This window comes from Drosophila willistoni, assembly GCF_018902025.1.
Source record: "Drosophila willistoni isolate 14030-0811.24 chromosome XR unlocalized genomic scaffold, UCI_dwil_1.1 Seg106, whole genome shotgun sequence".
Lineage (NCBI taxonomy): Eukaryota > Metazoa > Arthropoda > Insecta > Diptera > Drosophilidae > Drosophila > Drosophila willistoni.
Window position 1 is genome coordinate 2,074,999 of NW_025814055.1, and position 24,916 is coordinate 2,099,914.

A 24,916-nucleotide genomic window follows, 5' to 3' on the forward strand; every position below is an offset into this window, starting at 1 on the left:
ACTATTGATCAAAGATACGTTTCGATATAATTTACCGTTTACAAAGCTATAGCGGTTTTTTCAAACATACCCCAAATTGGCGTTGTCAAAAATCGCGGGGCAATGTGGCGCAACGGCGTTTTTGAAGTTTTTATACCATACATTCATAGGGTGAAATGGTATATTAAAGTCGCCAAAATATATGTAACAGGCAGAAGGAAACATCTCCGACCCCACAAAGTATATATATTGTTGATCTGGATCAACAACCGAGTCGATCTAGCCATGTCCGTCTGTCCGTCCGTCCGTCCGTATGAACACGCAAGTCTCGGAGACTATAAGAGCTAGATCCACCAAATTTGGTATGTAGACTCGTGTGGTATGTAAATATATACGGCCCCAGAATTTACATAAAACTGTTTTTCTTAAAAAGTATCACAGATAGAAACATCAAATTTGGTTTATATACTCGTTTAGTTAGCGCGAAAAAAATAATTGTTCCAACTTTTTGCCACGCCCCCTTCTGCGCCCGGAATTTACAAAAAACAGATTTTTATACCATACACCCATAGGGTGAAATGGTATATTAAAGTCGCCAAAATGTATGTAACAGGCAGAAGGAAGCATCTCCGACCCCACAAAGTATATATATTCTTGATCAGGATCAACAACCGAGTCGATCTAGCCATGTCCGTCTGTCCGTCCGTCTGTCCGTCTGTCCGTCTGTCCGTCCGTCCGTCTGTCCGTCTGTCCGTATGAACACCTAGATCTCGGAGACTGTAAGAGCTAGAGCCACCAAATTTGGTATGTAGACTCGTGTAGTATGTAGAGTGATCAAGTTTATTTCAAATTTTTGCCACGCCCCTTTCCGCCCCCACAATTTAAAAAAAGCGTTTATCTCAAAAACTATACCAGCTAGAGACACCATATTTGGTATGTATATTCACTTAGTAAATGCACACATTTTGTATGTGTAAAAATTTTGCCACGCCCCTTTCCGCCCCCGTAATTTGAAAAACTTGATTATCTCCCGTATTTTTTTACCTTATGCAATCAAATTTGGCACACTTAAATTTAATACTAATATCTAGCAAAATACCAAATTTGATCAAAATCGGACAAAAAACAGTCGAGTTATGCATATAAACGTTTTTCCATAAGGCCAGAGTTGGCCGTTGGCTGGTGGGGGCGCTAGGGTGCTCGTATGATTGAGTGAGCGAGATACTAAGATATGCTTGTAAAAAGCATGTGAAAATGTTTAATAAAGTTGAAATATTTGCTTTACTGGTGTATGGTATACCTAAGTCGGCGAGACGACTTACTTACTTCATTTTTTTCTTAAAAACTATGACAGCTACCGACATTAAATTTGGTATGTAAGCTAGTTTAATAGACTCGCAGATATTTACTATTAAAAAATTTAGCCACGCCCATTTCCGCCCCCGAAAATTAAACAAAACTAATTTTCTCGAAAACTAACAAAGCTAAACTCACCAAATTTAGTATGTATACTGGCTTAGTATGCGCGCAGAATACATATATTTTAGTATGTTGCCACGCCCACTTCCGCCTCCATAATTTAGAAAAAATCAAATTTGGCAGACTAATTAATCTTATATATTTCTATCAAACTACCAAATTTGACTAAAATCGGTCTAGAAACATGCAAAATATACGTATGAACGTATTTTGCCACGTTATCCATAAGGGCAGAATTGGCCGTTGGCTAGTGGCGGCGCTAGAGTGCTCGTGTGTTTGTAGAGTGAGCGAGATAGCATATGGTTAAAACAATTTAATAGACATACATTTGGTTATCGAAATTTTAAATATTTGTTTCACCTGGTGTATGGTATACCCAAGTCGGCGAGACGACTTACTTACATCATATATATAAAACGTAACGCTTTTTCAAAAAAAAAAAATATATAGTTTAATATTAAAAAACTTGTTTTATAAAAAAACTTTTTTTATCACCAACAATGTTGATTGGTTTAGACTTTCAATTATGATTGTTAATTTCATCTTTTGTATGGCAGCTATATGATATAGTAGTCTGATTTTGGCAAATATACTGTTTTTATCAATAACTAGTTTATATATCGGACTTTTATTCAACTATAGTTATGATTTTACAACGCCATATTTACATTTCTACTAGTGCGCCACTTTGGCCCACCCTTAGTTTTAGCATTTTAAACTAAATATTTTAAAACTGTGTGAATTTAAAACCAGAGGGCCGGGGCTAACTTCGACCGCGTCAAAGTTTGAATACCCTTGCAACTTTTATGGTAACTCTTTCCTTACCTATAGCCATCAAAGTGAAAAAACGTTCAAGCTAAAAAGGCTAATGTTTGCGAAAGAGTGTAGGCCGCTAGATAAAAACTAAAATATTGATCAAAGTCACTGTTTTCTACCGATCGTTCCTATGGGAGCTATATGATATAGTAACCCGATCTTTATCAAATTCGGTATAGTCATTAACAGATATATTAAACTAACAAATGTTTAATTTAAAAACAATCGCGTCAAAAGTAACGAAGTTATTGACAAAAGTCAATAACTTTTTCGAAAGATCGTTCCTATGGGAGCTATATGATATAGTCACCCGATCTTGATCAAATTTGGCATAGTCGTTTATATGTGTAATTAACTCACCAATATTATATTTCATGACAATAGCTTAGAAAATAACGAAGTTATTAAGAAAAGTCACTTTTCGTGACTGCCATTTGTATGGGAGCTATATGATGTAGTGATCCGATCCGGCTGAATCCGAGATATACAACGCCTGCAGTATATACAAGCCTACATGCAAAATTTCAGCTCTGTAGCTCCAACGGTCTATGAGGAGTTTGCGTTGATCCAGACGGACGGACAGACGGACGGACGGACGGACATGGCTATTTGAACTCGTCTCGTCGTGCTGATCAAGAATATATATATACTTTATATGGTCGGAAATGCTTCCTTCTATGCGTTGCACACTTCTGACCAAAATTAATATACCCTTTTTGCAAGGGTATAAAAATAAACGAAGTGCACACCATAAGTTAATGCATGTCCGAACCTGTTTTAGTTACCATCTATCAAAATTAAAAATTTAGTCAATGTTTTTGAAATCATTTCTCGGCGAAAAAAAAATTTATTTATGAAAAATTACATAATCCCAAAAAGTTCGGATACTACGAATTGGATACATCTAAGTTTATTATCCAAATATAGCCTACCAAATTGCGATCTTAGGACACATCACTTTTTGGATCGTGCTATTAAAATTCAAGATAATTCGACTGCGCCGGGTTGCCCCATGCGCAGGGTTGCCCCATTCGCCGGGTCGCCCCATGCGCCGATTAGCCCCATTTTCCCCTATGTATGTTATAATCCCTAATTGCGGCGGTTTTGAGCAAAATTAAAAAGATTATTTCATACACACATTAAGATGCAAAGGTATAAAATTTCCGGAACGACCGAAAATAGTTCGGCCCTTTGTGTTTTTGTCATACCATAGAATAATTTGGTATAGTAAGTTCAATTTTCTGTCATTGAATTTTGAAAAAATTCAATTAGAATATTTTTAACATCGCAATCAAATTTGGCACATTAATTTTATGTTGAATTTTTATCAATATTCTATCAATATTTTTATTAAAATTAATATGACTGATAAATGACTGAATATAGCCAAGTTATGTTTATGAACGTTTTTTAATAGGTGTGCCATAAGAGCGGAATCGGCCGTTGAGCGCCGACGGCCGTCTTGTGGGCTTATAAGAGTGAGCAAGATAGTATCTGAACGGTAAGAAGCATTCAAAATAGTTACATATAAAACATAATTTACATATTTTTATTTTATCAGTCATTTTGTGCATGGTATACTTAAGTCGGCGAGACATTTCACTTACTTCGCATTGTTTAACATTTGCAAGTTTTTTTTGAGGCCAATAGCTTTGTTGATGGCCATGGCTTGTGCAGTGCAGCAGCACAAACATCTCCGGGCCCAACTGCCATTGAAGCGTGTTAATGTGTGACAACAACAACTACAATAAAAACAAAAACAACAAAAATATCATCAGCAACCGGCGAGCCAAAAACTACAACAATACCAATGGCAAACAGCAAAAACCAAGTATGGTTGTAGGTTTTTGGGTCGGCAGCAATATTTACTAGTTTATGGTCACGTTTTCATTGCATATGGCGCTACCCATCGTGGAGCATCGAACCATCATTTTTGTAACTGCCAGACAAGGCGTTGAAAACTTTATCCACAACTATAGTCATAGTTCCTTTCTCTTCTAACGAACTCTGTCCGTATGTACAGCACATTCTGTCACCACCCACGCTCTAAGGCTGTATGTTTTAGACAGATATTAAAGATTATATCTTTAAATTGGATTAGCATTGTCAGGACACCAAAAATAAATATTCCCAAAAATATTTAATTGTAAAAGCTTTGAGCTTCATATTTTATGGGCATATCAATTAATATTAACTAGTGCATAAAGTTATTAAAGAACTTTCAAATTTTCATCGCTGAAATGTAAATTATTCCAGCTGTTAAATTTTGCATTGAATTCTGACAAATAAAGCTGTCCAAGTATTACTCTCTGTTTTTCATTAAACTTTTTATATTATTTTAATCACAACGTCCGTCGCGGAACAGATTTTTTATACCCTTTTATATCTTGATCGCCACCGCTTTCAAAGGTATTGAAATGAAATAATTAAGTAGATACTTAAGCTATCTATAACCTGGTCGAGATAAAGTACGATTAAATATTCCGAAAAATCGCGAAAAAGTTGGAATATCTAAATAATCATATCCCACAATTTCAATAGGATTAGTTATGCCTGCCGATCACTGAAATGTTTACACATAAAATAGGCTTGCAAAGAGGAATGGGGAAAAAATTTACGGATGGTTTGAGTTCTCCATCATTCTCCTACATCAGATTATCGACTCTCATTTTATGTGGTTATATAATGTTAGTGAGGAATTTTAATGTGTTAATTTATGGCGTGGCAATTATCGCGTATAAATATCAAATTTTTAAAATGGGATAGGAAAAATCGACGTTGTGCGTAATTTGGTACGTAGACTTGTGTAGTATGTACGGTGATAAAACATACTATTCCTATATATATGTATACATATATCTACTGATCAAAAACTTCCTGAACCACAGACAATTTTACATCACAATAGGATCAGCGGAATCATCAATTAAAGCTGTTGCAGCTGGAAATCCACAAGAAAGTGCGCTGCGGGCGTTACTCAACACATTATACACATCCGACATGCATATTGTGTCCCATTACCCGCCAACAGCTGACATCTAAGTTGATGGCACAGCATTCCTGGCAGCTGAATACATATTATGCAGCAGAGGCATTGATGGGCACAATATCTGAGCTTTTAGTTCTTGAGCTTTGGCTAAAGGAGCATAGCTATAAACCTGGACTAGAATGTTTTGAATACGTTTGCCCTCAGCGGTAACAACTGCCCACCGGTCTCCCTAGATGGTTAGGTAAGCCCACAAAGCACTTCCGTAAAATATCTGGGTCTCATACTGGACAGACGGCTTTGTTGAACATAACATTGCAAACATTAGCCTTTTTAGATAAAGCGTTTTACACTTTGATGGCTATAGATAAGGACACAGTTACCGAAAAAGCTGCAAGGGTATACAAACTTTGACGCGGTCGAAGTTAGCCCTGGCCCTTTGGTTTTTTATAAGATGCATTCTTTTATGCGTTGCACACTTCTAACTAAAACTAAAATACCCTTTTGCAAGGGTATTGCAAAGAGCTTAGCACAATTTAAAATGTTTGGTCTGGCTTGACATTTCGGCCGAAATACCTAAATTTACACTTGCCCAAAAAGCAAAAATTTGTAATAAATACCACCCGCTGGCCCATATACAAATGAAGCGCGCTGCCCCATTCTCAGATCTCAGGAACAGGTACAAAGAAGAGGCAAATGTTTTTGATTTCTATTGTATTGCTAACTTGGATACTTACATTTTCTAATTTGGCAACTGTCTCATACATGGTCATGTCATTGACTTTGCCGTATTGTACAATAAAATCAATATCATCAGCAGGACTTGGGGTGGTAAACTCTGATGATGTCATCTCTTTTTCCACATCCGCATTCCGGGGAGTTGCAACATTACCAGCTACTGCAGCCAGCTCATCGCCAGTAACCAAGTCCAGCGGTGAAGACATGCTGAAACCCGTTGAGTAATTATCCACATCGGGCTGCGACCAGACCAAACTGATTGTAGTTTGGTTCACAAACGTGGCATGCACGTCTTCAGGTGGTCCAGGTATATTTTGGGTGCCTACGAGAGAGTCGGGGGTCTTTATTTTATAAAACAACTTCAATTGACCAATATTGGTTTTGTCTGCCAATTTTGTGGGTTAAGCCCAACAAAAAGCTCTGACCAAATAATTTAACGCACAATGACGTTCAACCAGGCGTATACTCATTGGGATACGTATACGCAAATGCATCCTTATGGTTAAGCTCAACGTTGAACACATACGCAATTAAACAAACATTTAGTTGTAAACACAAACGAGGCACAGCACCAATACATACATACATACATATATATGTAGCTCTTGCTAAACAGTTAAATTTTAGGAATTTTGTGTTAAATCCGGATTTTTTTGCGGTTCAAATGTTTAACAGTTATCGAATAGATATTAGAAATTCAGGTGTCACTAAAAGGACACGATGCAAACTAAGAAGTCAGAGTGATAGGACTTTCGTCAATGGAATACATACACATAGCCTATTTGACAGCCAAGGACTGACAGCTACCTTCATAACTAGTCCACTTAACGCTCACTTACCTTCCTCAAAGCATTGCAGAATGTTGCCTGCATATGATAAACAATCGGGCATATAGTTACTCCCTGATGTTGGCGGCGCTGCTGACGACGTTAAAGTTGCAGCACCTGCTACCACGGTTCCACTGTTTGTTGAAGCTGCAGCTGCCGCAGTGGCCGATTTTGTGGTCAACGCAAGCGGCATAACGCCACGACAAAGTGGCATACAGGTGTTAATGACACCGCGTCGACTACAACAAGGACTGTGATCCCGTCCACCAGCAGCACAACGTACCAGGATAGCTGAATCGAGACAAAATAGTTAGAATTTCCGTAAACCGACATTGTTTCAGTTCTAGAACATCTGGTCATCAATTTTCTTTAAAAATAATTCTTCATTTAAACTGCTTGACTCCACTTATTTTCCAAACGCTCTCATCCAAAAGGTTGACCTTAATTTATAGCATTTTGCATTTCCTTTTGAGAGCTTACAACCATGAGATGGCAATGTGTGTCAATTTGCCGAAAATTATCGCAGATTTGTTATCACATGGTTAAAGTTGCTGAGTAATCTTCTCGGATATTGAACACAGTCATCATGTTATAGACACAAAATGTGTTCTATAATTTAATTGATGATGGCCGGTCGTTTCTCTTTTATTTCATCCCATTTTGTGGTAGCCAATTAGGTTAATTGCGAAATTCAGGACCGCATTTCGGAGTATACCTTAACCTAGGGACGTAAAGTTGTATTTCTCATTGGAAATCAAGTAACGAAACAGCTATTGGTGACAATTAAAATTGCTCTTCCTATAGACAGCATGTAAGCTTCATACAAAAAACATACCAAAAAAAGTATTTTTGACTCATCAACTAATAATTATTTGCATAACTTAAAAACTTTCATTAGTAGCCGTTTGCCGAATTGCATTTTATATTCAGAAACGTCCGCAAACACAGCCTCATTAAATTAGCCAGAACGAAACTAAACTTAACAAAACACAGAAAAAAGGAAAATATGCTACTAGGAGTAGAAATACAATAGACCTAACTGGCTGCCGCCGACACTAAATAGAGTTTTGTGTGGGCGGCTAGAGTAGCAGCAGGCGCACTAGGCGGATAAAGAGGAGGCATTGGTAAAGAAAAGGCGGAGGTAACGAGGAGCGGAAGAACAACAAGCCACCTCTTACTTACGCATTTGTGCTCGACATGCCGGACCCAGACGCTCAATGTCCGACAGCCGAATGTTGTACGAACAGAGAGGGGCACATTGTGGTAAAAGACCTGATGCCTGGCAACATGTTGTCATGTTGTATTTGGATGGCTGGGATTGCATTTGCTCAGCGGGTTGTGTGCGTGTTATAAGGCGCGGCGATGGCTCACTCTTGCCATACCTATTAATTGACACCACATAGAACTCGTAGTAGACATCCGCGTCGAGCCCTTCAAGTATTAGCGGAGGTTGGTGCTGCAAAACGCTTAATGAATTAGCCAAACAATGTGCTAAGGGACGGTTAACTAGTTGTGGATACCTTCTCCACAGTCAGGTAGTCATCGCCTACACCAAGTCGACGAAATTTTACATGATATGTAATGACCGTATCGGCCAGACGCTTGGGGTTATTCCAATCCAGTATTACGAAATTGTCCGTTTTGGCCACCGTACGCAGTTTAGATGGTGGATCAGCTAGAACCCCATAGCCTTGAAATAGACAACTACTGTATTCAGACATAAAGCGAAGGCATCTGTAAAAAAAATAAAAGAACCAGACAGTAGTAATTGGCATGAGACAATAAAGGATAAAGCAAAAGAAGGAAAAAACCAGAGGGCCGGGGCTAACTTCGACAGCGCCGATGATTGTATACCCTTGCAAGCTTATTTTGTGAGTCTTTCCATACTTATATCCGTCAAAGTGGAAAAGGTTTCATATAAAATGTCAAATGTTTGCGATAGAACGGCCCACAATCCTACCATGGGAAATAACAAAGTTATTGGTCAAAGTCACTGTTTACCACCGATTGTTCCTATGGGAGATATATGACAAAAGCACCCAATCTAGATCGAATTTGGCAGTCATTAACAGAAATATACAACTGACAAGTTGAATCGCGTCAAAAGTAACGAAATTATCCATAAAAGTCATTGTTTTTGACCGATCGTTCCTATGGATATATTATATAGTTATCATATCTTGATCAAATTTGTCACAGTTGTTTATAAGTATAATTAACACACCAACATTAAATTTCTTGACAGTAGATCAGAAAATAGCGAAGTTATGAAGAAAAGTCACTGTTCGTGATATTTCCGTTTGTATGGGAGCGATGCGGCTGAATCCGAGATATACAAGCTGTGCAGTATATACAAGCCTGTAGCTCCAACAGTCTAGGAGTTCGCGTTGATCCAGACGGACGGACATGGCTATTTGATCAAGAATATATATACTTTATATGGTCGAAGATGCTTTCTTCTGTGCGTTGCACACTTCTGACCAAAATTAATATACCATTTTTGCAAGGGTATAAAAAGTATTGACTTATTTCATATACAATTGTACTCACTTAAACAAACTGAAATCTAATGATGTCAACTTTCCCTCACAGAGTGGGAAGCACGCTGAAGGTATTCCACGAGCACGACAGCAATTTGTATGATCCAAGTTGTTGGCCAAACATGTGAATGTGATATTAGACCAAGGAGCACATACCATAAAGTCTGGCAGTGTGGCCAAATCGGTTTTCTGTGGATCGCACATCTTGTCCAGACACATTCGATGAGTCATGCCCTTGGACTCACAACAGTTTCGAATGTCCGGCAGTTTGGGCATTGTCTGTTTATTTGCATTGCCTGCTTGCGATTCGGTAGCCGAAGCAGAAGTGTGAGTGAAAAAACGCAATCGCTCACTAGGTAAGCTCGAGCCAAATTCATTGACCGCCGTCACAATGACGGCGTACATTGTAAGGGGTATTAGACTCGTAAGAGTCAGAGATGTTTGATTTGGCAAAACACTATACAGTGTGGACGTTTCTGCGGGATATAAAGAAGTTTTATGTATCACTTCGCCGCTTAGTTCATCTTGGTCGAAACTGTGCAAAGTTGTGAGATTTACAGCATAACTATTGACACGATCACTTAATTTCTCTGGCGGTTCCCAACTAACATTTACTTTGGTCTCACTCACGTGATCGATGGTCAGCAACGTGGGCATGCTTGGGATCAACTGCACCCCTTTCAGTATACATTTCAAACCACTTAAAGTGTGCTGAACACAGGATACCCGCGTCTTCAGCTTATCTGTAAAGGGTGTATACTCTCCACGACACATATCTTGACACAAATCTGGGATCTGCTTTTCGACACAGCATGGCACATGGTTCCTGCCATCGGCCATGCAGCGAACTATACTAGGGAAATCCTTTTCACATGCTTCGGGATCGATGCCCGTCGTCCCATCCAAAATGTTGTGGACATTGCAAAAGCCCATGCATTGACTTGACACATTGGCACGCTCACAGCACTCGGTAAAATCATGTGTTATTAAAGGTGGCACTTGACTTGGTCGCCAAAAACTGCGATTGTCCTGCGCATTCAGTGGAGGAGGTAGAAGAAATACATCAGTAGACTCGACAGTGGCCATATCGGTCGAATTTGGATGCTCTCCCGTTGAAGTGGGAAGGCTTTTGACTAGAATATTTTATATACAAATAAATTTAAATGATCATAATACTTGAGGATACCAGGATAATATACCTGTCAATATACGTATGCTTCGCAGAACAGGATCTGAGTTAACCTCACATATATAAGCACCCGAATCGCTTGCTTTCAAATTCTTTATCAAGAGGACCCAGACCTCCCCACCCGTATCCATACTTCGTTCTTTAGGATCTGTGTAATGAGAATAGGTTTTGAATTGCCCTTACTTGTATTCTGCTTTTTCTGTGTTACTTACTCTCATCGTGCAAAATCCGTATACGATGATCCTTTGTTACGCGTACTGTGCCAGCGGTTAATATTTCATCACCCTTTTTCCATATTACTGTGTTATTGGCAGAGTTCTCAGATACCACACAAGTTAGCAATGCATCTTTGTTTTCCAATATTATTGAAGGTCCGCCAGTTGCTTTTGGAAAATGATTATTAAGCAACACTTTTACAAAAGCCATTAAAATTCTGCTTACCAATTGGCACACCAGACTTAACGAAATCCGTGAATAAAAGACAAATCGTTAATATATGAACAGGTAAAGACTTGAGCATTATTCTCTGTCGGATTACCTAAAATGAGACCAAATTGCGATTCGTTTATATATTTTCAAAATCATATTTAAAAAAAAAACAAATAGAAATGAAGTAAGTCGTCTCGCCGACTTCGGTATACCTTGCACCTGAAAAAATATTTCAAATTTGGAACAACAAATATATGTCTTTTAAATTCGCCTCATAGCATATGTTTTTTCGCTCACACTCACAAAAACACACGAGCACAATAGCCTAAGGACAACTCCGACCTTATGGACCGCCTAGCAAAACTCGCTTATAAATACGTACATTTCCCACGTTTCTAGTCCAATTTCCTTCAAATTTGGTAGTTTGAAAGAAATAGATAAGATTTATTAGTCTACCGAATTTGATCGCGATGGTCAAAAAATTGCAAGAGCCAATCGGTTTTTTCTAAATTATGGAGCCCAAAGTGTGCCTGGCAACTTATTAAAATATATATATTCTGCGCGCATACTAAGCCAGTATACATACTAAATTTGGTGACTTAAGCTTTGTTAGTTTTCGAGAAAATCAGTTTTGTTTAATTTGCGGGGGCGGAAATGGGCGTGGCAAAATTTGTAAATAGTCAATATCTGCGCGTCTATTAAGCTAGTTTACATACCAAATGTAATGTCGGTAGCTGTTATACTTTTTAAGAAAAACAGTTTTATGTAAATTCTGGGGGCGTTACCAAAATTCCAATTAACTCTATATATTTACATACCACTCTAGCTCTGCATGTTCAGAGAGATCTGCGTGTTCATACAGACGGACGGATCCGAGATCTGCGTGTTCATACAGACGGACGGACGGACGGACAGACGGACATGGCTAGATCGACTCGGTTGTTGATCCTGATCAAGAATATATATACTTTGTGGGGTCGGAGATGCTTCCTTCTGCCTGTTACATACATTTTGGCGACTTTAATACATATACCATTTCACCCTATGGGTGTATGGTATAAAAACATATTAATAACAAAAAACATAAACAAAAAATAAAATATCCAATACATAACAATATTATTTAAATGATTAGAAATCTTAAGCATTTAAATAAATGGACTATAATTTGAGTCTGACTCCTCATCGCTAGCATCATATTTTGAACCGTCAATGGTTTCACTACAATTAAATGAGGGTTTTTCTAAGAGGTTAATAACTGCTGGAGGTAATATTTTTGATTTGTTGTGTTGCGATCTTTTGTTCAAAAATATGCTCGACAGCAGAGGATCCGATGTATCGATTGCTCTGTTAATGAAGTAAGTAAGTCGTCTCGCCGACTTAGGTATACCATACACCAGTAAAGCAAATATTTCAACTTTATTAAACAAATGCATTTTCACATGCTTTTTACAAGCATATCTTAGTATCTCGCTCACTCAATCATACGAGCACCATAGCGCCCCCACCAGCCAACGGCCAACTCCGGCCTTATGGAAAAACGTTTATATGCATAACTCGACTGTTTTTTGTCCGATTTTGATCAAATTTGGTATTTTGCTAGATATTAGTATTAAATTTAAGTGTGCCTAATTGGATTGCATAAGGTAAAACAGTACGGGAGATAATCAAGTTTTTCAAATTACGGGGGCGAAAAAGGGCGTGGCAAAATTTTTATACATACAAAGTGTGTGCATTTATTAAGCGAATATACATACCAAATATGGTGTTTCTAGCTGGAATAGTTTTTGAGATAAACGCTTTTTTTAAATTGCGGGGGCGGAAAGGGGCGTGGCAAAAATTTGAAATAAACTTGATCACTCTACATACTACACGAGTCTACATACCAAATTTGGTGGCTCTAGCTCTTACAGTCTCCGAGATCTAGGTGTTCATACGGACAGACGGACAGACAGACGGACGGACAGACGGACATGGCTAGATCGACTCGGTTGTTGATCCTGATCAAGAATATATATACTTTGTGGGGTCGGAGATGCTTCCTTCTGCCTGTTACATACATTTTGGCGACTTTAATATACCATTTCACCCTATGGGTGTATGGTATAAAAACCTATTGGGACATAACCCCCAAATTTATATGAAATCTATGTTTTAGATAACGCGCAATTACATAACGCGCAATTCTTCTGGAACGTAACTATCGCGTTATACGCGATAGGCTCTCCCATGCTCGCCAGAATAGTCGAAAAAACAATTTTATGGATGTTTTTATACCATACGGACATTTGAAAAACAGTCGAGTTATGCATATAAACGTTTTTCCATAAGGCCGGAGTTGGCCGTTGGCTGGTGGGGGCGCTAGGGTGCTCGTATGATTGAGTGAGCGAGATACTAAGATATGCTTGTAAGAAGCATGTGAAAATGCATTTGTTTAATAAAGTTGAAATATTTGCTTTACTGGTGTATGGTATACCTAAGTCGGCGAGACGACTTACTTACTTCATTTTTAAATAAAATACATACAAAATAACAGATGCACATATATTTTAACTCAATACTAAAGTTCATACTTTCTTATACAATTAAATATACAAGATATGAATAATAATACATATGTACATACATTTTTCATAATTATGTATTTGCCTCTTCGCGTTGTATAAAGCTAAAAAAACGCGTTGTATAGGACCGCGTTATACAAGGGATACCTGTATTTATTTCGCGCTTCTGCATTTCGAAGTTTGCCACACTTTTATGACATTTTGGCCAATTTTTATACCATACACCCATAGGGTGAAATGGTATATGTATTAAAGTCGCCAAAATGTATGTAACAGGCAGAAGGAAGCATCTCCGACCCCACAAAGTACATATATTCTTGATCAGGATCAACAACCGAGTCGATCTAGCCATGTCCGTCTGTCCGTCCGTCCGTCCGTCTGTATGAACACGCAGATCTCGGAGACTATAAGAGCTAGAGCCACGAAAATTGGTATGTAGACTCGTGTAATTTACAAAAAACAGACTTTTTATTAAAAACTATGAAAGCTACCGACATTAAATTTGGTATGTAAGCTACCTTAATACACGCGCAGATATTGACTATTTAAAAATTTTGCCACGCCCATTTCCGCCCCCGAAAATTAAACAAAACTGATTTTCTCGAAAACTAACAAAGCTAAACTCATCAAATTTAGTATGTATACTGGCTTAGTATGCGCGCAGAATATATGTATTTTAATACGTTGCCACGCCCACTTCCGCCTCCATAATTTAGAAAAAACCGATTGGCTCTTGCAATTTTTTGACCATCGCGATCAAATTTGGCAGACTAATTATTCTTATCTATTTCTATCAAACTACCAAATTTGACTAAAATCGGACCAGAAACATGAAAAATATAGGTATGAACGTATTTTGCTACGCGATCCATAAGGGCAGAATTGGCCGTTGGCTAGTGGCGGCGCAAGAGTGCTCGTGTGTTTGTAGAGTAAAAGATAGCATATGGTATGAGGCATGTTAAAACAATTTAATAGACATACACTTGGTTTTCGAAATTTTAAATATTTGTTTCACCTGGTGTACGGTATACCCAAGACGCCGAGACGACTTACTTACTTCATTTGTTTGTGTTGTTGCGCCATACATCAAGCAACGGTGCATTGCTGAATTCAAAAGTGGCTGCAATATGTGCTATGTGCAAAGAGGGATGCAAGAAGACGCAAATAAGATTATTACCTCGAACAAGTATGTACTTTTATTTATGACTTCACATATTTACTTTGTGGCCGGGAGTGGCCCCATATTAGTTCTACTCCATAATTCACGTGGACTCGGGTCTAGTTTTCAAGAAAAACATATACTACAACATAAAACACATGTACAACATTGAACACATACTACACAATTCTAAACTGGAATTTATATTAAGCATACCTGGCTCTGTATTTTCCATAGGTAATTTGGTATTAATGTTTACTTTCTCTAAAATACGTCACCTCAAACTTGAGCAAATTTGTAAAGCTTGCAAATGTAAACAAACATCTGAGCACATGCTTGTCTTTAGGGCCCTGGCTCTCATGCAGGGCTGCAACAACTAATCTATAGTTCATCGATATATTGAGCTTAGAGTGTCTAGTTTCTAAATAAATAACAAAAGGCACCATATCATTCCATGATTTTTTAGACTTTATGCCAAATGAAGTAAGTAAGTCGTCTCGCCGACTTAGGTATACCATACACCAGTAAAGCAACTATTTCAACTTTATTAAACAAATGCATTTTCACATGCTTCTTACAAGCATATCTTAGTATATTGCTCACTCAATCGTACGAGCACCCTAGCGCCCCCACCAGACAACGGCCAACTCCGGCCTTATAGAAAAACGTTTATATGCATAACTCGACTGTTTTTTGTTCGATTTTGATCAAATTTGGTACTTTGCTAGATATTAGTATTAAATTTAAGTGTGCCAAATTTGATTGCATAAGGTAAAAAATTACGGGAGATAATCAAGTTTATCAAATTACGGCGGCGGAAAAGGGCGTGCCAAAATTTTTATACATGCAAAATGTGTGCATTTACTAAGCGAATATACATACCAAATATGGTGTTTCTAGCTGGAATAGTTTTTGAGATAAACGCTTTTTTTAAATTGCGGGGGCGGAAAGGGTCGTGGCAAAAATTTGAAATAAACTTGATCACTCTACATACTACACGAGTCTACATACCAAATTTGGTGGCTCTAGCTCTTACAGTCTCCGAGATTTAGGTGTTCATACGGACAGACGGACATGGCTAGATCAACTCGGTTGTTGATCCTGATCAAGAATATATATACTTTGTGGGGTCGGAGATGCTTCCTTCTGCCTGTTACATACATTTTGGCGCCTTTAATATACCATTTCACCCTATGGGTGTATGGTATAAAAATCGGGCTTTCCGTCCACAGTGCGCTGGCAGGAACCACGGCAGCACTAGAACTTTGACAATTGGTTTGTGCAGTGGGCGACAAGCTTAACGTCACGAATCTAAAACGTGCACGCGAAACTGAGAATTTGTTTACCCTTTTTTCTACCTTTTGATATCAAGGACCCAAAGTGTATATTAAATATGTACATTAAAGTCCCCAAAATACATATACAGGCACAAGGAAGGCTTTTCTTAAGATATATATATGCGTATTCTTGGTCAGCATCAACTGCCGAGCCGATCTATCACATTTTAAGTTAAATTAATAGGCTGTAAGACAATTTCTCCAGTTAGAGATAAGTAACAGTATTCAACGATATGCATGGTTTCGAATGAAATGAGGCAATCAGAAATGTTTATATCATTTCCAATGAATCGCCACAGGAATACTTCGATGGTTCCTAGGACATAATTTGATTTGAGACACATTTGCATCTCCGAAAGCGCAACAAAATGACTCGCAACGGAGTGTTACACTCAAAGTCTTTCACAAGTTGCTTAATCGTAAAAGTGACAAATTTGATTAAATCATAGCGCTATTGCAAAGCGATTTATTTTTAGTTGTACTTTGCGGAGCACAAGCGCGAGTAACTTCAACGTACAGCAACCTGCCTCAAGCCCCACGCCCTTGGCACCATCTTTTTTTCGAATGCTTACCCAGTTTTACACTCAATTAATTGTTTTTGCCTTTTACCATCTCGTACACTCACACAAAGGCATGCAGAAGACGCATGCACATCACGTAGCACCGCGTTGCTGTCATCTATTTGTCTTCATCAGACAATCCTCAACCCCCGAAACCATAAAGTCTTTATTCGTCGCCCTCATCAGCCCACACGCTTACACTCACTGGTGAAACGTTGTTAACGTTTTGCTCGTTCACGTTGTAAGTAAATTGTATGGCGTTGCCTATGAGTAATATGATATACATACATGCTTCGATTCCGCAGCGTATTGCGTCTTGTTGAAGATGATGTGGTAATCAGTTTTGATTTTATTAGCAGAGTAAGCTAGCACGATAGAGGAGCAGTAAAGCTCTTGAAATCTTTCTTTACGAGTTTCTTCGTCAAACTGTCAAAAGCAACAGCTACACGCCCCTTTGGAATTCATCTGCCGCCCATTCTTCCGTTCCGATAAATGTATATATTGTAAGTATTTACATATTGGCTCTAAAATAATTGTTAATGAAATGATGTATACGTTTTTGGTTTCATTCAGCGTTCATTAACTTAATTTTGCTGATTAACAATGTTTCAAGCTTAATAGTTTCACAATTTAAACAAGAATATGAAAAAATAAATTAATATTTTGAAATTTATGGCAATGTAAAACGTTTTAGTTTGTTTTTTTGTAATGCTTAAAACTCTGATTTTTTTGAGGTCTTCCTTTTGAAGTCGTTGGGAAAATCAGTTTTACTTCAATAAGAGGCGTGGCAAAAATTTAATTAAACTCGATCTATGTACTACACGAGTCTACTTACCAAATTTGGTGGCTCTATCTCTTAAAGTCTCCGAGATCTAGTTGTTTATACAGACAAACGGACGGACGGACATGTTGTTTATCAGTAGCGGACGTTGACGATACTATGCGCAGTACGTTCAAGTGGCCCCTACGACACCAGGACAAAGCCTGTTACGCGCGAGCCCAAGCAGATAACTGCCCACCTCCCACCCGACCGACCGAGGGGTGCAGCCGCACGGCACGAATCGCGTGGACAAAATACACAATAGAAAAGACAGACAAACAAATAATACTATAGCTATCTATTAACTAAATGGGATAGGATAGATGTTTTAAGCATATTAATAGAAAACTCTGAGCCGATTACAGGGGATAGAAGGTTGTAATCAGAGCAGAGGACCCTAAAAGGTTCATGCATAGCATAGTTAGAAGAACAACGACTAAGGGATAAAGGTATCAAAGGATGTCTACTCCGTCTACATGGTACCGACAGATTCACCTGAGCTAATAACTCAGGCAAGTCGATATCACCAATTAGGAGCTTGTGCATAAAAATGACACCAAGCATAATTCTACGGTTAGTTAGGGACGGAAGGTTAATCAAGAGAAGTCTACTAGAATACGAAGGCAAATTGACATTGCGATCCCAGCTTAAGCCACGAAGAGCACATAACAAGAACTGCTTTTGAACGGATTTTAGTCTAATCTGGTGCGACTCATATTGAGGTGACCAAATGCAAGATCCATACTCTAAAATAGGACGGACAAGCGAAGTAAAAAGAACTTTAGTTGTATAGGGGTCATCAAATTCTTTTGACCATCTTTTAATGAAACCCAGGACACTCATGGCCTTTGTGACCGTGGTGGAAATATGGATGTTAAAATTTAGCTTATGGTCCATAAGTACGCCCAAATCATTCATATTATTTAGACGTTCTAAAGGGCTGTTGTTTAGAAAATAAGTGACCAGTTGAGGAGAGTTACGAAAAAAAGTCATTACCTTACATTTGGTAGTGTTAAGATTTAGTAGATTAAACTGGCACCAGGATTGAAAGTTTTTAAGATCAGCTTGTAGCCGACTAAATGAATCTGTATCTTTATAAGTAAGACAAAGCTTGACATCGTCAGCATACATAAGCACACGCGAATGAACAATGACTGATGGAAGATCGTTAATAAATAGTGTGAAGAGCAGAGGGCCAAGATGACTACCTTGAGGTACACCAGAAGTCACAGAAATGGAAACGGAAAAAGAAGACTTAAAAAGTACCTTCTGTTTTCTATTTGTTAAATATTCTCGAACCCAAGAAAGGAAAAGGGGTGGAAACCCAATGTCGCTCAGCTTAGAAAGTAATAGGGTATGATTAACGAATTCAAAGGCTTTGCTGAAGTCAGTGTATATGACATCAGTTTGTTTACCATTTTGGAACCCCTTGATAATTATTGATGTAAATTCTAAAAGGTTAGTGGTTGTAGATCTACGTTTCACAAGCCCATGTTGATGGCGAAATAATAGAGCTGCAAAAATGTTGCAATTGAGAAGTTATAATTTTCTCAAAAGCTTTCGGAATAGCGGACAATTTTGAGATACCCCTATAGTTAGAGGCTTCGGACTTTTTGCCATTTTTATGCAGAGGAATAATATACGACTCCTTCCAAATAGATGGAAAAGAGGAAGATTCTACAGACAATAGAAACAATTTTAAAATGGGTTTACATAATGCGTTTGCACAGAACCTAAGTACACATCCAGGAAGACTGTCTGGCCCCGGAGAGTAAACAGGTTTAACTAATTTAAGTTCGCTAAGAATAGAACTTTCATCAATCACTGGATTGCAAATGCAATTAGCCTTTTTTAAATGATAAGGATACGGACTTGCTCGATATTCCGTTGAGGAATAAGTTGTTTTGAAAAAGCTCGCAAACATATCGGCAATTGCCTAATCAGTGCTCGCTTTTTATACCATACACCCATAGGGTGAAATGGTATATTAAAGTCGCCAAAATGTATGTAACAGGCAGAAGGAAGCATCTCCGACCCCACAAAGTATATATATTCTTGATCACGATCTACAACCGAGTCGATCTAGCCATGTCCGTCTGTCCGTCCGTCCGTCCGTCCGTCTGTCCCTCTGTCCGTATGAACACCTAGATCTTGGAGACTGTAAGAGCTAGAGCCACCAAATTTGGTATGTAGACTCGTGTAGTATGTAGAGTGATCAAGTTTACTTCAAATTTTTGCCACGCCCCTTCCCGCCCCCGCAATTTAAAAAAAGCGTTTATCTCAAAAACTATTCCACCTAGGAACACCATATTTGGTATGTATATTCGCTTAGTAAATGCACACATTTTGTATGCATAAAAATTTTGCCACGCCATTTTCCGCCCCCCTAAAATTTGAAAAACTTGATTATCTCCCGTATTTTTTTACCTTATGCAATCAAACACTTAAAGTTAATACTAATATCTAGCAAAATACTAAATTTGATCAAAATCGGACAAAAAAACAGTCGAGTTATGCATATAAACGTTTTTCCATAAGGCCGGAGTTGGCCGTTGGCTGGTGGGGGCGCTAGGGTGCTCGTATGATTGAGTGAGCGAGATGCTAAGATATGCTTGTAAGAAGCATGTGAAAATGCATTTGTTTAATAAAGTTGAAATATTTGCTTTACTGGTGTATGGTATACCTAAGTCGGCGAGACGACTTACTTACTTCATATTTTTTATTTTGAAAAGACAAAAAAGATGGGTGCACAGAGGTCTTACGTTTAGAATTAACAAAATTATAAAATTGTTTAGGGTCAGAAGAAAACTGAAGCTTACACCGCTGAAGATAATTCTTATAGCATTGTGTATTAAGCATCATGAATTTTGAACGAGCGACTGTATACAGAGCATAATCTGATGAACGACGTGTTTTTTGAAACTTCTTATAATATCGTGTCTTCACATTTTTCAAATTGGATAGCTCGCGAGAGAACCAGGGAGGTTTGTTAAGCCGCTCCAGCCTACCAAGAGGCACACAAATATCAAAGAGTGAATTCAGAGTATCATAGAAAAAACGAACAGCCGAGTTCATATCACTACAATTGTACAGATAAGACCAATCGGTAGTAGCAATGTTTTCATTAAGGCTGGCAAAGTCAGTCTTACGAAAGCACCTAGTTAGTGGTAACTCATTTGAACCAAGTAATGGTGAAAGCAAGGGCAAATCAATTTTTAAATTTAATGTAGGATGAAATTTGTCGTCTGGAAGAACAAATAGTTCGATCCTAGAAACCTCACAATAAGAAGAATCCAATCCAAAAAATGAGATCTAACTATTTTCCATTAGAATTTAAGACAGGATTGACTTGGGATAAAGATAAGCCTAGAAGGCCATCAATAAAGTCATGTGACAAAGAGGGCAGCAACGTGGTAGATTCATCTGTTAGTGACCATGCTAAAGCGGGTAAATTAAAATCACCTACAACTATGATCATGTCTTGACTCGAAACTAAAGAGGAGACAAACTGAATTGCCTCTAAATGATTTAAATATACCACCATGTCTGACAATGGTGGAATATAGGAACAAGTAATGAAAGCATTAAAAGATTTAAAATTTAATTTTTAACACCGACAAACTCAATCTCCTGGGTACTAGAAAATCGAATCATTTCAGATGATAAAGCAGCATCAACAGCTATCAGAACGCCACAACCTATGCGAGAAATGCGGTCACGTCTGAAAATAGAAAAGTTTGTGGAAAAAACCGATGCATCAGCAATATCAGGTTTTAGCCACGTCTCTGTGAAAGCTAGAATGTTATGCTCAAAAGAAAGACTATCTACATAGAGATTAGGAAGTTTAGATTTCAGTCCTCTAACGTTCTGGTAACCCAGGTTAAGGGACGAAGCTAGTTTTTTGACACACCAGCAGATGCTGATGTGGCAGGAATAGTATTAGTTGTTGTTGTAGGCAAGCGAATCGGTTGCCGATTTTTCTTTTTTACAGTATATTCCTTAACTATTATATGTTTAGGCCAAAAATCTTCTCGACATATAGTGTCGAAGATATTGGTAGATATTTTAAAGGACGAAATGTCCCGAGAATTAGAAAATTTAAACTTCTCCACCGCAATATTCGAGACGTTAACTTTCTTCCGAATATAGGCTATTACATCATCAGATGTGACAACAGGGTCTAGCCTAAAAACAAATATATGTTTCTTTGGTGGTATGCCAACGAGAGGCCGCGGTCCCGAAGCGTTAGCCGCAGCAGTAACGTTGGACAAGTCACCCACTGCAGCAGTCAACTTGTTTACGTGGCCCTCGATACTTTTAGAACTATCGGCAATTTCCATTGGAATGGGTAATTGCCCAGACACATCGGACACTACAATAGGCATCGTTTTTAAGAGATCATTCCCAGGTGATACCGGTAATTCATTACTAATAGCATTCACAACCGGGCTCTTAAACGATATCAATTGCTGTACATTAGGAGTGGACGGTGCATGAGACCGGTCGGGGACGATAAGAGACGCTGGCGGATCTACAGATACAGAAACACCCCAAGGACTGGTCCTTTTACGTTTCGGAGACTCATTCATAAGCGATAAACTTCTGAACTGAGTCTCCACCGCAGTAAACTCCGCTTGGAGTTTATTAAAACCTGCCCTTAAAGTGTCAAAACTATCTCTAGTCCGCCTCATGAAAGAGCGCATCTCATTCTCGACCTCCCGGCAAGCATCACATCCATATTTTAAGCCACCACCTTTAGCAATAGACTCCTTGATTCTGCCTGTGTAACCTGCACACTTAACGTGAACCGCATTGTCACACAACCAACAAAGAATATAATCATGGGAGTCAACCGCATTAGTGCAACTATGCAATTATTTTTTGAGCAGACAACCATTTTATCAAAAAGTTTAATTTAATTACAAAAGGAAATACAAAAAATGAAGTAAGTAAGTCGTCTCGCCGACTTTGGTATACCATACACCAGTAAAGCAAATATTTCAAGCATTTTCACATGCTTCTTACAAGCATATCTTAGTATCTCGCTCACTCAATCATACGAGCACCCTAGCGCCCCCACCAGCCAACGGCCAACTCCGGCCTTATGGAAAAACGTTTATATGCATAACTCGACTGTTTTTTATCTGATTTTGATCAAATTTGGTATTTTGATAAATATTAGTATTAAATTTAAGTGTGCCAAATTTGGTTGCATGAGGTAAAAAAATACGGGAGATAATCAAGTTTTTCAAATTACGGGGGCGGAAAAGGGCGTGGCAAAATTTTTATACATACAAAATGTGTGCATTTACTAAGCGAATATACATACCAAATATGGTGTCTCTAGCTGGAATAGTTTTTGAGATAAACGCTTTTTTTAAATTGCGGGGGCGGAAAGGGGCGTAGCAAAAATTTTAAATAAACTTGATCACTCTACATACTACACGAGTCTACATACCAAATTTGGTGGCTCTAGCTCTTACAGTCTCCGAGATCTAGGTGTTCATACGGACAGACGGACAGACGGACGGACGGACGGACAGACGGACGGACAGACGGACATGGCTAGATCGACTCGGTTGTTGATCCTGATCAAGAATATATATACTTTGTGGGGTCGGAGATGCTTCCTTCTGCCTGTTACATACATTTTGGCGACTTTAATATACCATTTCACCCTATGGGTGTATGGTATAAAAAATAAAAATTCTAAATGTAAAAAATCTGTGTATAAGAATATACTGACCAGTCCTGACACAAGGGTTAATGTGCAGAGTAAGCCTTCACAACTAAAGCATAAAAAGAAATGAAAACACAAAAACAAAAACACGTATCACAGAGTCGCGGGTAGGCAAAAGACGAGAGCGCAAATCAATCAAGAATAGGAAAGAGCGGGAGAGCGCGTCAAATTGAACACATGCAACAACAATTTGTACGCAAGAGCGCGAGAGTTAGTTAAAACGGTAATGACACAAAAGCAAAAGAGATAAACAAAACAACATCACCGCTAATGCAAGTATTGTTGTAAGTTTTGATTTTATTTAAATTTAAACAAAAGCGACAGCAAGAATTCGCGAAATGAAAATAAAATTCGGATGTTGAAATTATTATTAATTAAACCGATAATTTAAGAGTTATGTAAAAGTATTTAATCGCGAGAAAAAATAAAAGTTGATAAGCGCAAAAAAAACACGTCCGTCCTCTGCAACGAGTGAAAGTAATTCTCTAATGTTGTTGATGCTGAATAAGAATGTATAGACTTTATGGGGTCGGGAAAGATTCTTTTTTGCCTGTTACATAAATTTTGGAAACTTTGATATACTATTTCACCCTATGGGTGCATCGTACAATAATTTATGTAATCTAAAAAACAAATCAGCATATCTGTTCCTTTTGTGTTTAAGATGCGGCAATTAGAAACAGTGAGACGCATTAATGTTAAGGACTAAAAGCATGACCTAATGTTCTAACATATAAAAAAAAAAGCCATCATAAAAGGTGCCGTAGAAAACATTAAGTAAATTAGAAAAAATATACATAAAAAGCATACGAAATATAATGAAGAAGGACATTTATACATTATTTTATAACATGACCAAGACAGACAAATGGCAGGCAGCAAGCTCTAGATTAAGCTGAGGACCAGGCATTGAGGAGAGGCAATTGCCAACGAGATATATACCATGGTAAATAGAAACACTGCAACAACATTTTAAAAGCCAACCGACAACACTTTTCACTTTGCTGCTAATTTAAAGTTAACACCAAAAAGTCGCAAGCCACTAGAAAATGTTAAAAGGAGAGACACAATGTGGTGAAGAGGTAGCGACACATAAATGGTTGGGGATAGATGTAGCATGGACGAGGGTTGAATGGAGCATGTTGGGAAGTATAAGGACTGTCAGCGGATAATGGGGTAAGGGTTCGTGCAGTTGACGCCACTGTCTATATTTCTCATGTCTGCGTGTGTTGCCTTTGGGTGGGACTACTTTATGGCTTGTTGTTCTTATTATTCCTGCTTTTGTTTTGTCCTTTTTTCCATTTTTTGTTGTATATCTTTTTGGGTAAGGTAATATTTCTTAATTACCACAAAATGTTTCCATATCTGCTTGTGTTTCGGGCTTGACGGTTTTTTTTTTTTCGTTTTTCCTGCCGTCGAGCCCTGATAAGGATGCAGGTACATTGTAGATTGGATTCCTGTGTAAAGGTGTAAACATTTTTTGACAAAAAAAACACAATCAAACTCAAAGCCTAACTAAAGACAAATCACAACTAGATATTAGGATACATACATACATATGTACAAAAATACACCCTTGCAAGAAGGGTATACTAATTTTGGTAAGAAGTTTGCAACGAATAGAAAGAAACATCTCCGACCATATAAAGTATATATATTCTTGTTCAGCACAAAGAAACGAGTTCAAATAGCCATGTCCGTCAGTCCGTCCGTCCGTGTGGATCGACGCGATTTCCTCCTAGACCGAATTATT

At 38.2% G+C, this 24,916-nt stretch overlaps 1 protein-coding gene across 2 annotated transcripts in view; it reads right to left on the bottom strand.

Annotated features, from left to right (window-relative positions):
• The window catches only part of LOC6651915 (Ig-like and fibronectin type-III domain-containing protein 2), a 105,263-nt gene that overhangs the window by 15,798 nt on the left and 64,549 nt on the right, over window positions 1–24,916 (bottom strand). For both annotated transcript variants that reach the window (XM_002074360.4, XM_047011807.1), the window contains exons 2-9: window positions 10,996–11,092; window positions 10,767–10,937; window positions 10,565–10,702; window positions 9,376–10,498; window positions 8,346–8,559; window positions 8,008–8,281; window positions 6,838–7,116; window positions 5,998–6,320 (exon numbers count right to left, since the gene is read on the bottom strand). In XM_002074360.4, the coding sequence (XP_002074396.3) occupies window positions 5,998–6,320; window positions 6,838–7,116; window positions 8,008–8,281; window positions 8,346–8,559; window positions 9,376–10,498; window positions 10,565–10,702; window positions 10,767–10,937; window positions 10,996–11,092 (2,619 nt within the window). The remainder of the gene's footprint in view (window positions 1–5,997; window positions 6,321–6,837; window positions 7,117–8,007; window positions 8,282–8,345; window positions 8,560–9,375; window positions 10,499–10,564; window positions 10,703–10,766; window positions 10,938–10,995; window positions 11,093–24,916) is intronic.